This window comes from Dromiciops gliroides, chromosome 6, assembly GCF_019393635.1.
Source record: "Dromiciops gliroides isolate mDroGli1 chromosome 6, mDroGli1.pri, whole genome shotgun sequence".
In the NCBI taxonomy this organism is placed as follows: Eukaryota; Metazoa; Chordata; class Mammalia; order Microbiotheria; family Microbiotheriidae; genus Dromiciops; species Dromiciops gliroides.
In genome coordinates this window covers 222885758-222903071 of record NC_057866.1, presented here as the reverse complement: position 1 = coordinate 222903071, position 17314 = coordinate 222885758, and the positions used below count along the sequence as shown (strand labels likewise).

Here is a 17314-nt window from a genome sequence, read left to right as displayed (position 1 = left end):
TTTTATCAAAGGTCTATTCAGCATTCATTGATATTACAAAATAGTGCCATAATGGTATTCCCTATATAAATCTTATTTGGTGTCAAGAGGTAAACCACAATGTTCTTTTACTTAACAGTATTTTGCATTTTTCAATTCATTTTTCATTAATGAGATTAACCTATAATTTAAAAAAAATGTCAGAACCATATTTCCTTGATAAAAAGAATTGGGTAGCATGTTTTGTCTCTATATTTATTGTAGGATAATTCATTAATACATCCAGTTACTTCCTTTGAAATTGGTCATTCACAGAAGCAAAGTATTTCAGTGACCCTGTCCCCCAGGCCCCAGCCCCCCCCCCACACACACACACACACTCACACTCACACTCACATTGCCAAATATGCCTGGGAAGCTTTGCTTGAAGAATTGTGGTGAAAGAAAGGGACCTCACTAGCTCGAGGCAGATCCTTTCATTTTTGATGGTTCTTGTTACAGTTTACTTGCATCAAGCCTAAATCTGCCACATTTTATAGCTTCCTGCTGCTTCTTGTTGCATCAAGCATAATCTGTAACCTGTCTAATCCTTCTTCCACATGACAACTCTTCAGATTACTGAAGATAGCTGGAATATCCCCATTGAGTCTTTTCATCTCTAGGCTCGATGTGGTTACCTGTCTTTGGACACACTACAGCTTACCAGTAAAGTATTTTATATAACTGAACACAGTACAGATGTAGGCAGAGTGGCTGGAACTAGATTGTCCCCTCCCTAGTCGCAGAATGCAGACATTCTGTCTCTCTGGATGTACTGTAAGATTTAATTGCCCTTTTTGGCTGGGAAATTACAAAATGACCTAAAGCTTCCCTGTGAAGCAAGAGTCAGATGGTATTAGGTGGTTGAATTCATTAGAGAAGCTTCTCTGCTTTAGTCTGCATTTGTCTATCTTGTTCACAAGTGAGAGATTTTGTCAAATATTTCTTAAAAATGTAGGTAAATGACACTGTTGCCCTGATGTATCAAGCTACTAATCCTGTCAAAAGACCAGCGGCTTCTGCTTTCATAGAAGTGTCTGGGTTTTGAATAGTATTTAAAGTCAGACCAACACATGGGCTTTTATTTGATACAGATTCCATTGTTTCAGTTCTCGACAACTAAAAATTGCCCATATAGTATGTGTAGCTTTACTTGTTTTATTATCTCTAAAGACAGGACCTTTCTATACCTATTACTTAGCATAAAGGCTTGATAAATGTTTACTTGAATCAGTAGTTCAGAGCTCCTGCTGGACTTGAATTTATGATAGTACTCATCTACTTTCTTATTTAATCCTTTTCTTTCCCTTAATTTTACACTCCCACCCAAGTTTTGGGGTTTAGCTTTCCATTCAGAAACCTTGCTTTGAAAGTTCTTTGTTGTTCCATTTGACTGCTTCTACTTTTCCTTATTACAATAACAAATGGAGAAACAGTTTACATGTCAGAGATGGGGAAGTCATTTTTTCTAAAATCCTTATATTGGTATCAGAATAAACATTTCTCAATATATAGGGAAGAAAAATATTCTGTGATTGTGCCACCTGAAGGGCAAAGATCTTTTAGATATGGATCTGACTAGATAAGTAACTTGCCCAAGGCCTCCTAGTCCTAACCAGAGGTTACTTTTGGAATTTGAAAGGCTAGGTGAAAGTTCCTCGACCCCTTAAGAGTTTTTGTGGCTGGATTTTTTTATTAGCAGTTTATGAGGGTCATGTCTGGGCATTTCTCAAATAGTAGTTTGATTTAGAGAATTATAAAAAAACATTAGCTTGAGGAATTAATGTATAGGAAAGTGGTTTAATAGTGGAACAAGTATTAATATATTTTATTTATGATTGGATTCGTTATCTACAACAAAATTTTTAGACCGTAGCCTCTGCATTTTTTTGCAATTATTTTAATAGAAACTGATCTGGAAAAAAAAATTGTTTCCACGCTACCTTTAAATACAAGTAGCTTCATTTGTAATGAATTTCTACCCCTTAGATGTTGATATATCACTTCTTGTATCATTCAACAAAATGAAGAAATTGACAACTGATGGGAAATTAATAGCCAGAGCTTTGAAAAGTTCCTCTGTCGTAGAGGTGAGTGTATTTAACTTGCTAGTTAACTGAGATTATCACAGCCCTCTCTGCATGAGCTATTGTAACAGTTTGGCTTTTTTTCTCCTCCAAGTTGGATTTGGAAGGTACAAGAGTAAGAAGGCGCCAGCCCCTGGGTGAGAAACCAAAAGATGTGGATGACCGGACTGTATATGTGGTAAGGCTTATATACAATTCCGGGAGGTTATGTGAATACAAGGGGGTTGTATTTGAAAACTTAAATAGATGAGACCCCCTAGTTGTGGCTGCAATCTTATTCGATTTTCTCTTCCTCCCTCCCCTCCCCCCACCACTATCCCTAGCAAATCTCTAGGCAGGGTGAGGGCAATGCAGGGATTTGTTTCTCCCCTCCTATTTGTAAAGAATTGATACAATTGTCTATGTCAGACTTCTTGAAACATTGGTTTAAAAATGACATCTTTTGCCTACATGTATTTTAGGAATTGCTTCCCAAGAATGTCAATCACAGTTGGATTGAAAGAGTATTTGGAAAATGTGGCAATGTTGTCTATATTAGCATCCCACATTACAAGTCCACTGGAGACCCAAAGGGATTTGCATTTGTAGAATTTGAAACAAAAGAACAAGCTGACAAAGCTATAGAGGTAGGTGGTGGTCATTTTAAATTTAAAGCAGTTGAAGCAAACTTGAATTTTGAAATGGCAGATATTAAGTCAACTAATTTCCTACTTCTGTTTTAAGTTTTTAAATAATCCACCAGAGGAAGCACCAAGAAAACCTGGAATGTTTCCAAAGACAGTGAAAAATAAACCTATACCTGCCCTTAATACTAGTATCTGTAGAGCTGCTGGTAGGTCTCATTTTTCATATTTGGATTTGAATTTTAAAGTGGAAACATTTGACAAACATTTAATGATGTAATTTGTATACAGAGGAAAAGAAGAAAAAAAAGAAAAAGAAGTCACGGATGAAAAAGGAAGGTGTTCAGGCAGCAATGGAGACCAAGGAAACAAATACAGACACCCCTGATGAACATGTAGAACATTTCAGTAAGCTTAAAAGGCACAGGACAACATCGGAGGGCTCAGAAGCGGGCAGTTCCGATATCCAGAGGCCCCCGTGTAAGAAAGAGAAGAAAAAAAAGGAACGATCTGAAGTGTTGGGTTTACCTGAAGAAAGCAGGGGAGGGAAGAGGAAGAGGAATAGTTCTGAAGATGCGGATACATTGATTCCAAGTTCAAAAGTCAAGAAAAGCTCTGTTAAGGAAGAAAGCGCTAAAGATGAGCATCCAAAAGCTGAAATGCCAAAGGATTGTAAAGGTAGAAGAAAAGGCCATTTTTGCATGCTGTCAGGGACAAATGGTATGAGTTATTATTTATAATTATATCTTCTCCTTTAGACCTAGAAGTCTCTACTGAAGAGGAGAAAGATGCCGGAGATATGAAGGATGGCTCCCTTTTAAAATCAAAAAGAAAGCATAAGAAAAAGCATAAAGAAAGACACAAAATGGGAGAGGAGGTCATACCACTGAGAGTACTATCCAAGTATGTTATTAAGTAACGACTCTTTTTGTTTTAGTTATGGGCTGTTTTATTAAGCTAGACACATACATTTGTATCTGCATAGGTAAGGCATGCTCATTTGGACGGGAAAACAACTTCATGTCTTCCAGGCCATCACCATTGCTAAAGTGCAATTCCCGTTTACATATAACAGAGTTGCATGTTAGCAACAGTAGTGGCCTGTAGCCAAAGAAATTGTGTAGCCCAGATGGAAAAAAATCCAACAATATGACTGGTAAATAAAACTTTAGGATTCACCACAACTCAAACATGGAAGCACTTAATTTTTTTAAATCAGAGCAAGCACTTCCATGTTAAAGCTGAGGAGGTCCTATAAGATATTGACATCATGTCTCTTTGTACAAAAGTAGGTCAGGAAAATTAAACTTTAATATACATTATTTAAATTATCTAATAGGAAAATTAAGACTCACCATCACTAAAACATGGAAGCACTTACTTTTTTAGCAACAAAGCAAGTAAATCCACGTTTAAGTGGTGGGGAGTCCTGAAAAGTTTGGAAGCCCAATAGTAATTCTTCTCTGACAACTCATCCTGCAAAAGTGAGAACATTTTTTTATTTCAAGTTAAAGTTATGTAAAATCAGCATTAGCATAAACTGTGCCCATTTGAAATCCCCTCCACTGAAACATGGAAGCACTTACTTTTTAATTACATAGCAGGTACCCCCATGTTAAAGCAGAGAGGATTCCTTGCCAAAAGGTTGCCATACAAAATACAGCAAGAAATGAATCAGACCATGAGGAACTCCGTGAATGAGAATAGGATTCACTCCTACCAAAACATGGAAGCACTTACTTTTTAGTCACAGAAAGTACCTCCATGTTAAAGTAGAAGGGGTCCCATAGGTTCCTGTGAGTTCTTCTTGATCAGGCTCAGTCCATTGGAAGGGTGGAAGGTGGAAGGCTCAGTGGGTCTAATCATACCTTTACAGGAGGAAAGTTTTCTTTACCTTCCTGGCTTACAGCCCTGGGCTTTCTCTTCCTCTTCAGTGTAGGTCAGAGACTATAGCTCCCCCTACTTCTCTATTTATACCATTCTTAACTCCGGAGTTCCTTTGGCCTTTTTATCTCAAAGAATCATTACATGAGTCTTTTGTTATTTTAATGTATCTGCTCTCTGGGAATGTATGATCCTGGGTGGGTCTGGATGCTGCTGCTGCTTCTTTTTTGAAGTATACAGTTGTCAATGTTAACTGCTAAAACCATTACCACAAGATATCCTCCTCTTTAAAAATCCCCTATCTGCTTGTTTGATGGCACAGATTAGGGTAACAATGAGTGTTCTCACAGTGGCCGAATAGTCATTGTGTTTCTATCTAGCTAAACTGGTGCTGTTTGCAGAAACATCTACATGTTAAATATATGTCAATATATAAATTGCTTCCATTGGGTGTTTTTTTTTTCTTTTTAGAAATTCCTTTTGATGGTAGTAAATACTAAGGAATGCTATCACTTCAATTTGTGGGGGAGGGAAACCCCAAAATAAAGATTTGAAAACTTTCATCTGATTTTTTTTACTAGAAAAAATTACTTATTTTCCTGGTTTATGAATTAAATTAATCCTGGAACTTATTTCCAAACATCCATATTTGAGAAGCATGCCTAAGAAGGTCCCGGGAACAAAAAATACTGAATCTTTTATGGTTATTTTAGTGGAGTACTATTGTTTACTTGTTTGCTGCATTTGTTCCAAACTGCAAGGGTCATTGAAGCATATGCATGTTCTTTTGCCATTATCTGACCACAGTATTTCATTCATTTTTCTTCCTTTACAGGAATGAATGGATGGAATTGAAAAAAGAGTATCTGGCTCTACAGAAAGCCAGTATGGCTTCTTTAAAAAAAACAATATCCCAAATAAAGTCTGAGAATTTAGGGCAGATGGACACAGACCCTGGAATAAAAAATGGCCATGGTAAAGACAGTGTGATTGGCTTTAAATTTACATATCCTTTTTATTGAAATGTTACTATCCTATTTGTAGATATACCTCATAAATAAAAACATTATGGCTAATAGAATTTTCTTTAACCCGTTTAATTTATAAATATTTGTCAGGGAAATAGATTTTCAGATCACTTAATAAGTGCAGACTGGTTCTCAGTAAATAATTAGGTCTGAACATTTGATTTTGGAATGCTGTCTAGAAACCAAGTCCTGTGTATTTGCAGGCTTTTTTCTAAAATTTTTGTTGGTTATATAACTTAACCCTTCAGGCAGTGATACTTTATAATCCTTTAGTTCCAGTCTCCCTACTCCCCTCTTATTTTTTGGTTTTCAATTTCAAGTTCATTGTATGTAATGAGATTGTTGTCTAACTAGTCCAATATATCACTTCTTGTTTGAACCAAACCATCATACTTTTAATCTTAATGAAAACATTTTGGAGTCCGTGTACTCAATACTTAGTGAAATTTATGTGTTAGGCACTCTGTACTTTGGTGTACACAGTTAAGTGCATAAAAGGCCCAAACATTAACATCACCTTTCTATAACCCAACCAAGCCACTATACCAAAGGATTTGAGAATACTTGGGTCTTTCTTAGAATGAGTTCCAAAGAGAAACCATAATCTGAGCTGTAATTTTGTCCTCGCCAAGGAAAGAGCATGTTTGTAACAAAGCCCTAGTGAATTCTTCCATTGGGGGGGACCCCATAGATAACATTTTCTTTTCCAAATAACTTGATGCAAATGAATGAAATGAGTTTTTATCTTTGTGGTAATCTGAGTGTATGTCACAACCACTATAAAATACTTTTCTTATTTATCTTTATTTTTTTAAAGCATTATCATTAAATAACTCTCTTAGATAATGTTTAAAAATCTGAATATGTAATTCCTGAGGGACTTTTCTCCACCTGGTTTTATATTTTCTTGAAATCTTTAAAAGCTTTTCACTCTTTTCTAACCTTTAAAATTAACACTTGGTGTTTTTTTTTTCACACTTGGTGGTGGTGGTTTTTTTTCCACTGTAGCTAACCAAAAAAAAATCTGTCATTGTGACTTTAGAGATTATAAAATTCTGCAGCAAAATTCATTAAGAAATAGTGATAAAGTTAATAATTATTGCAACCAACAAAAGAAATCCTTATGTTTGCTGTGACAGTTTTGCAATACATTTTTCTTTTGTCAGACTTGTTACCTCTGAATTTTTTTGTCCTTTTCCTTTTCAAATTAACAGCAAACAGTGAAGACAGTCAGCCCCCTGAGAAGATTAACACAATGGGACCCCAGTTTGTAAGTGGAGTGATTGTGAAGATCATTAGCACTGAACCCCTGCCTAGCAGGAAACACCTCCGGGTAAGACTTTGAGCCTTCTGGTTAACTGTCACCTTTCCTTGGAATACCTGTACTTGCCTGGGAAAATATTTTGAATATGCAAAACTGTTTAGACTAATCAAATTGGAATTTCTCCTTTGGTAGAAGCTGTGCTTAACTTTTCTGTTTGTTAGTAAATGGCAAACTCGGCCCAAAGCCTTTAAGTAGTCCTTTCTGTTGCATAATAAACCTTTTTTAGACTTGTTAAACAGTTAAGACTTTAAGTAGTTTACTGACTGATTTGAAAGTCCACTTCCAATTTCATACTTTTACTATTTGAAATTAAGTAGAATTGTGGGAAGATTTTCAAAGGCATTAAGTTTATACACATTTAATCATTTCACTTGAAGTGAAAGTTGATGACTCCCTTGTAACTTACAATTGTTAAATTGTTTTATTTTATTGAAATATAAAAGACTACAAAATATTTTAGATTTTATTAACTTAAGTTTTTTTTCCAGAATTTTACTAATCTGAAACTTTTAAGTAATGTGACGTTTTCTTAATGTTTACAGTTTCAGTGGCCGTTTAAGAGAATTTTGTAGTGTGTTTATACTTTATATTCGTTAAATTTCAAAACATTTAATTTTCATTCATTTTCAAGTTTCTTTTCAAGTAAATAAAGTTATTTGCTGAAGAGAAGGAAACATTTTAAAGAAATCCATTTATATTTTTTGACAGCTGGATGGTTAATTAAGATGTAATGGTTGAGACTAGGGCTAACCGATATTTCCTTCCTTTTCAGCTCTAAAATGCTGTGATTCTATGATTTTTTTGTTTGTAATGATAATGGATTTTTACTAACCTATCTCTGCTACTTTTGCTTCATTCCTTTTACTTCTGTCTCTGTGCTGTGTAACTCTTAAGGGATGAATATTTAGGTACTGTAAATAATGCAGTACTTAATAATGTTGAATTAAATTAATTAAACCCCCACCCCCATGGGGCAATTGACCCAAAAGGGACAACCTTGACCTCATTAGCACCAAGTTCTGATTCAGCATGGTCACCCTATGACTGTAGCTATTCAACAAATATTTATTAAAATAAGTATCTACTGTGTGCAAGACACATTCGATTTTCAGGACAGGAATTAGTAGGAAAGATTGCAAATACAAAAGTATTTCAAAGAAAATATGTCAAGTGAAAATTGAAAAAAGTGAACACTGGTTTTCAAGTGTATAAAAAGCCTTAGGCAAAAGAAATTAGAAACTTTGGTGCTGGTAATAATTCCATTATATTTATCATCAAAAATATGATAAAATCCTAATAGCATTAATTTATCATCACCTGATTTACAGATAGTGAATAGCATAATACCTTTTTGCTAAAAGTTTGGCTACTGTTTACTGACTCTTATCCAAAATAAAGTAATGTTATATGTTACTCCAATACCATTGAAATAATTTAAAAATTAATTCTCCAATTTCTAAGATGCATTCTTTTTCAAAACAAAACAAAACTACATATCCTGACTCGATACCTTGTTTTAAAAATTACTAACCAGAAAAACCTGTGGTTTTTTTCTCTGCTTGTTTTAATATTAACCAAATTTTTTTGTGGTATTTTTTGTAACCTGGATTAATCTTATAGGTAAACTTAGTTCAAAATTAAAGGGGGGGGAATTAAAGGAAGATTCTTTTTTCTATTGAGTAGTTCCAATTATTTTCTTTTCATTTTATGGATGGGACTTGGAGAATTAAGAGTAGTGTCACATTCCTGCATAAGAGGATTGTCTTGGTAGAACCTGCTGTGACCAAAATCGATTAGAAATACAGGAACCTAGTTAATTTCCCCTCACAGCAGGTTTTTACAGGTAAACTTTTCAATGTTTGTGACTGACACTGTTAGTCTCAATTGTTGAGAAAAGTTTATTTAGGGTTTTGACACAAACTAGTGAGAGACTGTAGATTATGTGTCCATGAAGCATGAGTTCATCAGAACATTCTGTTTCAAGAGATTTGAAAAGGTTTTTTTTCTTTATAGTTATAATACTAACCAAATACCTTTAAAAAACATTACATTTACTTAAAGTGACATCTGTTTTTGAAAAGGTATATGAGGGCAAACTGCCTTCCCAATGTACTTTTTTTTTTTTTTTGGACAATGGGGAGATTAGCTTTAAAAGTTAATTTACTGCTTTTTCAATTTAGCTTAAATTTTTTGTAGCATTAGTATATTACCTCTTTATACCTCTGTTCTGCAGTCTTCACATTCCTTTAACCCTTCAGGAATGTGAAGTGATATATAGATACAATCTAAGCTTAAATTGTAAGGGTGTGGTCGTTAATGGAAACTAAACAAAACCAGTATATTAAATATTTCTTTTTCCACTTTCATTCTATGGACATTTTTATCTGCTCTAGAAGAAATATTTCATGTAGGAATATTTGGTTGTTATCTTAAACTTTATACTGAGTCATCATACTAATTTTGGAATTTTTTTTAAAAGTATTCGTTATTTGTGTTTAATTTTTGGTAAAGAATAAGGTAAGAGTAATAAATAAGTTTATCTAAATTATTTTTCATTCTTTCTCCTGAGCTCTGCAGGAAACCTTGGCAGTGATATCTGAAGTTGTTTATGTTGATGTGCTAGAAGGAGATACAGAATGCCATGTTAGATTTAAAACTCCAGAGGATGCTCAAGCAGTAATCAAAGCACATGCAGAAATTAAAAAGAAATATAATTGGAAATTCGAGATCCTCTCTGGTAAGGTTTTCAAGGGCAGGAAATGTTAACTGCTAAACACTTCTTAAAATTGGCCAAACATGACATGGGGTAGGCCTTCTCTTTAAGTTTTTCTCAATGGCACACAGTCTTTGTGAGGCTGCTTGCCACCCTCCTTGGTCTATACATGATTCAAATTGGACTCCACCAGATCAGAGGATCACTTATTGTGTTTGCACATATCTCATTCTTGCTCTTTTGCAATCTGTAGACAAACAAGAAGATGGAAGACACAAATGTTAACCTTTTTAAAGAATTAAGAGTACACTGTAGGGGCAGCTAGGTGGCGCAGTGGATAGAGCACCGGCCCTTGATTCAGGAAGACCTGAGTTCAAATCCGACCTCAGACCCTTGACACTTACTAGCTGTGTGACCCTGGGCAAGTCACTTAACCCCAATTGCCTCACCAAAAAAAAAAAAAAAATAGTATACTGTGTGAGAAGGGATGGGTTAGTTATAGTCTCTGGAATGTGATTATATTCCTAATAATTATCGTTTTTGTGTTCAACTTTCACTAATTATGGGAAGTTTATTATTTTGGATTCAAAACTGCACAGTACTTTGAGTAAGTTCATTTCCCTTTTACAAGTGAAGCTAGAGATTGATGTGGTTTTCACCCCATAATTTGAATACTTAAAAATTGTTTTTAAATCTTAATTTGTTCTCTTTATGTGTAATTAATCAGTTGTCCATATTTCTTCTTTTACAGGTGACCATGAACAGAGATATTGGCAGAAGATTTTAGTAGATAGGCAGGCTAAACTTAATCAACCCCGTGAAAAGAAAAGAGGAACAGAGAAGGTAAACAGAATTAAATCTACCTTTCTTTTGCTTTTGTACCATGTTTTAAATTGTTCCTTGATAGATTTTTTTTTTCTTCTCAATTTTATATAATTTAACAACCACATTTTATCATAGTCCGTGTAATTTCCTAGACAGTACTGTTTTATTTGCCAAGTGAAATCAAGTCCACAAGCATTTATTAAGGGCCTGGCCTACAGTGCAAAGCACTGTACTAAGCATTAGGCATACATAGAAAGGAAAAAACCCATGATCCCTACCCTCAAGAAGCTCACAATCTAATGAGGAAGGCAACTTTCAAACAACTTTGTACGAATGATTTATATTATTAACATAAAATGCTTAGAGTTCTTTTATAAAACCTGGATTAAAACCAGTTTACCTCTCACCAGGGTGAATACCTTTGGTATTTCTTAGTTTCTAATGTACTTTGTATTCTGAGTTAAGCAGTCTTGATTTCTGGCTCCTTGTGTGTTAAAGTTTAATGAAAAACTATTATTTGAAGAATGTCTTAAAGGCAAAATCACAATGTATTTAGAGTGGTTTATAAAGATATGTGGCTTCACAGATAAGATTGAGAAACCTTATGCATACTATGCCTCCTGGTCATGGCAGTTTTATCAGTTTGGGGAGGATTATTGTTTTAAACCTAGAGATGCAATCAAGATCTTTAAAAAATTAAATAACTTAAAAAATAAATCACATCTTTCATTTTTTCTTAACCTTTGAGTGGTATTTATTAATTTAGAAGGAAAATCATTATTGTCAGTTGGGTTATGCTTAATTCTTCCTTGACCTACTGGTTACTATTAACAAAAATAATAAGACAGGCTATTTTTGATGCCAGCGTTTTCTAATTGGGGGAAATTTAGTTCTCATTACAGGCTTATATATATGATTTAAATCAGTCAGGCAATTATTGAGTGCCTAGACTATGTGCTAGGGTATGTACCCATACACCACCCCACAAAAAGATATTTTCCTTTGGAAAAAAATAATGTGTTTACATAGAAATAAATTTTAATGAAACTAGGTATTCAAAGAGATAGAGTTACAGGGAGCATGTTCCAGGTCTGTATTACCTAAATTAAAATTTGAGTGAAACATAAGAGGGTTGAGAAGGAAAAGGGATTCAGAGTACAATTCTAAAAAAGTTTCTCTGGCTAGTCTGGAAGAATTAACTTGTCATGTAGAAATTATAGAGCAAAAAAACCCCATTTCTTAAGGATTAAGAAACAAGAAAGACAATCTGTTTGCATTTATTTGCCTTTAAATTTTGAGAGTCTTGATGAGTGACTAATTTGTCCACTTGTTTAGCAGAGTAAATAGAGCACAAGGGACCAACCATTCCATGCTATAGTGGAATTTAGAGCTAGGAAAAGATCAAGGCTCTTTAACATGATCAAATAGAGATTTGGCATGCATATTTTTCACTTTCAATTTGAGTAGCATGTGAAAAACAATATTAGTTAACATTCCATGCTAGTATATATAGTATTTGTGCAGTATGTTATTGATTTTCTGACTTAAATACTGCCTTTAATCAGGATGCCTGTTTTGTCAGATTCTGATAGTAACTTCTATTAATTAATTGTCTTCTGAGTAGAAAACTCAGTCAGGTGTGTGAGGACTTGTTTCTTCCTGAAGATACTGAGTTGAGAGAGGTTAATTTCAAAGCCTATTTGAGACTATTTAAATGCTAAAATCATTAATTCACTGACTGGACAAATTTGTTAAATCCTTTCCTTTTTTTGTAAATTCAAGTGTAATAGCATGAGATTTAAATTTAATATTCAGAAAATTATTTAAGAATTAGTTCATCTTTCAGAAAAGGAAAATGAGTGGGAGGAGATTAGATTTGAATAAAGGCCAGAAAAATGTACATGGAGAGAGAAATGCCATGAATATTGAGTCTGGATACTATGAAAAGTGTTATCTTTGTATTTCCTTGTTATTGTATTGACCTGAATTATGTCACAATGTGTAATTTTTCATAAGTGACTTGCCCAGGGTCACACAGCTAGTAAGTGTCAAGTGTCTGAGGCCGGATTTGAACTCAGGTACTCCTGATTCCAGGGCCGGTGCTCTATCCACTGCGCCACCTAGCTGCCCCCTCTTTTTTAAAAAAACAAAGAAGAATTAATAAATTAATCACTGCCAAAAGTTTACCCTAAACAACTGATATAACTCTAGAAAAATATTAACTCTCTTCCACTCTTCGTGCACCCCCTTAACCCTCAGAGGGAAAAACAGAGCATTGATAAAAATGAAGTATGGTTCAAATTAAGGTCATTTTTCAGTATATAAACAATCATAGTACTAGATCTCGCCATGTCTTTTCTATCTAATTTTTATTACAGTCTCTAGAGAGTAATATAGATGACTTGTATTGTGTGTGTGTGTGTGTGTGCGCGCGTGCGCACACGCGCGCGCATATTACAGTTTAGGAGTTTTCCACAGCAGTCCCAATAGTGAAGTTAGAATCCCCACTATACTGATGGGGAGGCCAAGGCTGAGAGGTTAAAATTTGATCTTGAATCCAAAACTTTTTATTCCAGTTATCTTAAGTCAATAATCAAATATTATATTGTTAAATTATTATTATCAAATAACATAGGTTGCAACATTTACATATAAATGTTATTTTAATCACTTAGTTTCAGCAAAAATATTATTAACCATAATGATAAAATGGGCTATTTTTCTAGAGGTTTTGTTTGTAGTATGACTTGGCATGGACCTTTTGCCATATGCCTGAATGTAGATGCATACACACTTAACCATCACTGGGTGCATGCATTCTCCAAACAGGCCCAAGTTACCAAAGCATGGCATAGATGATGTTCAAATTCAGTGGGCAGATCCAGTAAATAGCATTAGAAAGGCATCATGGCCTGCCCCTGAAGCTGCCCCTGCTGCTTTGAAACCTGAACCTCTCCACTCCCCAGGCAACTCTCCTAAAACTTTTGTATCACTGATCTGCTTCAGTGTTGAAGGACTTTGCAAAATCATAGCTTTCTACACCAATGAAATCACAGGTCCAATCCCTATCCTTCCCCACACACATTAAGGATCAACAGTAGTGATGAGCCTCTTGTACAACAAATGATTAAATTTTGGTAAGAGAACTATATTATCATCATTCTAAAAATAACACTATATAAGATGTAGTAATTAGAGCTGGACCAGACTTTTGCGATTTTCTAGTCTCATTTAACTAATGAAGGAACTAAAACATGGGAAGTTGTACACATAAAACATGAATGTTAAAGTTAGCTTCACAATTGTGGCATCTACTGAAACATTCTCTGAGAGTGTTTAATTTAGTTGTGTTAGAAAAGTGAACTTGAAATTTTTTAATAAATGGCTTAGATATTTCAAACTAGAGCCTGGGCCTGGAGTCAGAAAGTTCTAAATTCAAATGCAGCTTCACTTACTAGCAGTGTTGTTGACCCTGGACAAATCACTTAATCTCTCTGCTTCAGTTTCCTCAGCTTTAAAATGGGATTAACAGTATCTACCTCCCAGGGCAGTTGTAAGGATCAAATGAGCTACTATTTGTAAAGAGCGGAACACAGTGTCTGGCAAGCACATAGTAGGTGCTTAATAAATGTTTGTTTCTTATTCCTTAAAAAATAAATTCAGGATAAAACTTTCTTTTTTTAATTAAAAGTAATTGTCAAGCTAAAAATAGTGATGCCCTGGTGTTATCTGTATTTTTTAACATTATAAATTACATAGTCATATGTTTCTTAGTTGGAAAGCACAAATTTAAAAGCAAGGAATCTTCTTTATAAGCCACTCTAGATTTATTGCAGCATTCAATTAATTAAAATGTATGTAGGGGTTAAAAAAACAGAGAAGTAAATGAGTGTTGTAAAATATATAAATATAAGAACTGTCTGGCATGTTGATTCTGAAATTAGAAAAGGGCACCGCTCTGGAGTTAGGGGACATACATTCTCCTGGGCTTTACTCAGTGTTCTCATCTGTGAAAAGGGCTAAATGGCCTCTAAAAGTTGGCAGCTCAAGATGTAGGATCTGTAAGAAAAGACAGACAAGGTAGTGTGAAGAGGGACAGAGCACCAACTCTGGAGGGCCAAGGGCTTCTCGAACAGATTTACAGAAGGCAGCACCTAAACTGGACAGGATCCAAGGGTTGTCTCAGACTGAGGTGATGGGCACCTGGGTCTCAGGCATAAAATATATACAACATGGAGACGAGCAAAAAACGGAAAGTAGTTGAGAATAGCAGAAGGGATTATTCTAGTTTAAAGTGAAATTCTATGGTTTTGGCCTTGGATTGATATATCCAAAGGATCCTGGTCAAAGGTCTATTAAGTATGTCATTGAATAATTGAATAGATTCCCCATCCCCCCTTAGCTGTGTGTTGGGAAAGCCACAATCTCTCTGGGCCTGGCTCCTCACCTGTAAAAAGAAGAGGTTAGACTAGATGGTCTTTTTTTTTTTTTTTTGCAAGGCAGTAAGGGTTAAGTGACTTGCCCAGGGTCACACAGCTAGTAAGTGTCAAGTATCTGAGGCTGGATTTGAACTCAGGTCCTCCTGAATCCAGAGCCAGTGCTTTATCCACTGCGCCACCTAGCTGCCCCCAACTAGATGGTCTTTTAAGGTTCCTTCCAATTCTAGAGCAGTGATCCTATGGTGTTTTTAATAGATCTTTTGTAGACTAATCTATTTCGTCAAACAAAATTCTGTTTTTATGCATGTACATTTTCCTACATCTTAAAAGGTGATATTAATTACTGCCTAGCTAAAAACATTGATTAACTAGCTCCATCATCCTGATATTTAGGGTGCCTATTTACAAATTACTTCTGTGGTGTCAAATTTTACAAGCCTACATCTTAGGGTTTACTGTTGGCTAAGCAGAGGCAAATAATAGTGTTCAAGGAAGATTTGCCGAATAAAATTAATGATTTTCCTCTCGAGTTGAACTGAACTAATTACAACTGCGTTAAATTTGTATTGTGTATTTGAATGTTATTTTCATTTTGGAATATGCTCTAATTTTTACTTTCTCTCGTAGTTGATCAACAAAGCTGAAAAAATCAGACTGGCCAAGACTCAACAAGCAAGTCAACACATTAGGTTTTCAGAATATGATTGAAAAAAATTGAATTCTGCTTTACCTTGAGGACTTAAAAATTCACTGAATACTTTTACCATTCTTAAGAAATCCATTTCTTTCTGTTTTCTTTTCATCATGGTACTACGGAATGTTGTTTTAAAGGCCAACCTTTAATTGAATTAAATTTAACTATTTTGAGCCTGTAGATATGGCTTTTCCTTTGAGCTTTTTTTATTTAGTATTTTGAATAATTTATGTAAATCAACTGAACAAATGACAAATTAACAATAAAATGTGTTTTGGGGACCCTAGAATTATTTTTTTAAGCAATGAATGTAAAATGAGTTAATGAGTCTTCATCATTATATAACCTAAACACGTTTTAAATTTTAAAATATATTTTGTTTTGACACAATAGTCATTCCCCAACAAATAGTCAAACATACCCAAATACGTAATATGTTTCCTCAAAAAGTTACTTATGAAAGGATAAGTTTCCTCCAAATGTAGGAATGAATTAGTCAGCCATAGCTAGGGAGCCTTGCATGTCTCCCTCTTGAAGCACTGAATTTTGGGAAAGATATGATGGATCTGGTGAGGTATTTATTTTATAGTCTAAGACTGTGCCTGTAAAACTGGACAGAAACTAAACTATAGAAAACAAAGAAATGAAATCACACTGGCATTCTATTTCCTATCCTCTAATTGAAATTTTATTTGAATGTATTGATTATTTTAAGAAAACTCAAATGCTGAGCAATCAGATTGATTACAATTATTTAACTCGGATTAATATCCCTGACTAAAAAACAGTTTTGGGGAAAATTCCTTCATCAACTCCTTAAGTCAATTTAATTGGAAAGGCTAGGATTTTCTGCAGTATACTGTCTATCCTAAATGTTTGTTACTAGATGAGCTTTGCAGGAGTCTTTGAAATTCCCAATAGATGACTGAGAAAAGGCATTGTTTCTGTTTCCTGTGGATTCAGCAAACATTAAATTATAATGAGAGAGAGGAATGTTAAGAAAAGTAGACTGTGAAGGGAATGATTTGTGGATACCCACTGCATCCCAAAAGTAGGTAATGCAACTTAGAAATTAGAAAATAAACTAGCTTAGAGGCCACTTTCCAATGAACTAAGAGTTGACATTTAAATCCTTGATTTAATTAACAGAAGTTTACTTATGTATGATGTGAAGGGAAGAATCTTGGGTTCATATACAAGCCTATTACTTCAAAGGTGTTCTATAAGAATTTCTTACTGTTTGCAAGGAGTTTGTCAGAGCTAAGAATATGATACTCTTAAAAGTATCTTGAAAGTCAAAAGACATTCTGAAAAAAAAAGTCTTCAGCAAATGGAAAACTACTTACTATGGAGATTGGCTTTTCCAATAGCCCTTAAAACAAATAAGGGTGGAGCTTGCTTTGCTTACCAAGTTAATCTATGTAAGAGGTGAGTCATCAAATTAAAATTCAACCAAATTACCATGGACTCTACCGAAGATAAGCACCCAGCTCTCTGATAATTTGGGAAATCTGACAAACTGGAAGTAAGTCTAAGACCACTAGATGAGGTAGAATAGGGAATAGGTCAAAGTTTCAGCCTCCCATTGAATATTAGGGGAGTTAAAGAGAGGTTACTTAAGGCCTGGGACTTGCACTGGAATAAACAGAGATGGGGAATGATGGAAGAGAACACCTTAG

General features: G+C 34.7%; 1 protein-coding gene across 1 annotated transcript in view; it reads left to right on the top strand.

The window, feature by feature from the left end:
- Positions 1-15916, top strand: part of LARP7 (La ribonucleoprotein 7, transcriptional regulator) — a 37565-nt gene extending 21649 nt beyond the window's left edge. The window contains exons 3-13 of the mRNA XM_043973053.1: positions 2008-2108; positions 2200-2283; positions 2567-2731; positions 2829-2937; positions 3020-3406; positions 3487-3631; positions 5448-5587; positions 6855-6973; positions 9542-9701; positions 10429-10520; positions 15569-15916. Coding sequence (XP_043828988.1) covers positions 2008-2108; positions 2200-2283; positions 2567-2731; positions 2829-2937; positions 3020-3406; positions 3487-3631; positions 5448-5587; positions 6855-6973; positions 9542-9701; positions 10429-10520; positions 15569-15649 — 1583 coding nt within the window. The 3' untranslated portion in view covers positions 15650-15916. The remainder of the gene's footprint in view (positions 1-2007; positions 2109-2199; positions 2284-2566; positions 2732-2828; positions 2938-3019; positions 3407-3486; positions 3632-5447; positions 5588-6854; positions 6974-9541; positions 9702-10428; positions 10521-15568) is intronic.
- The last annotated feature ends 1398 nt before the right edge of the window (positions 15917-17314 follow it).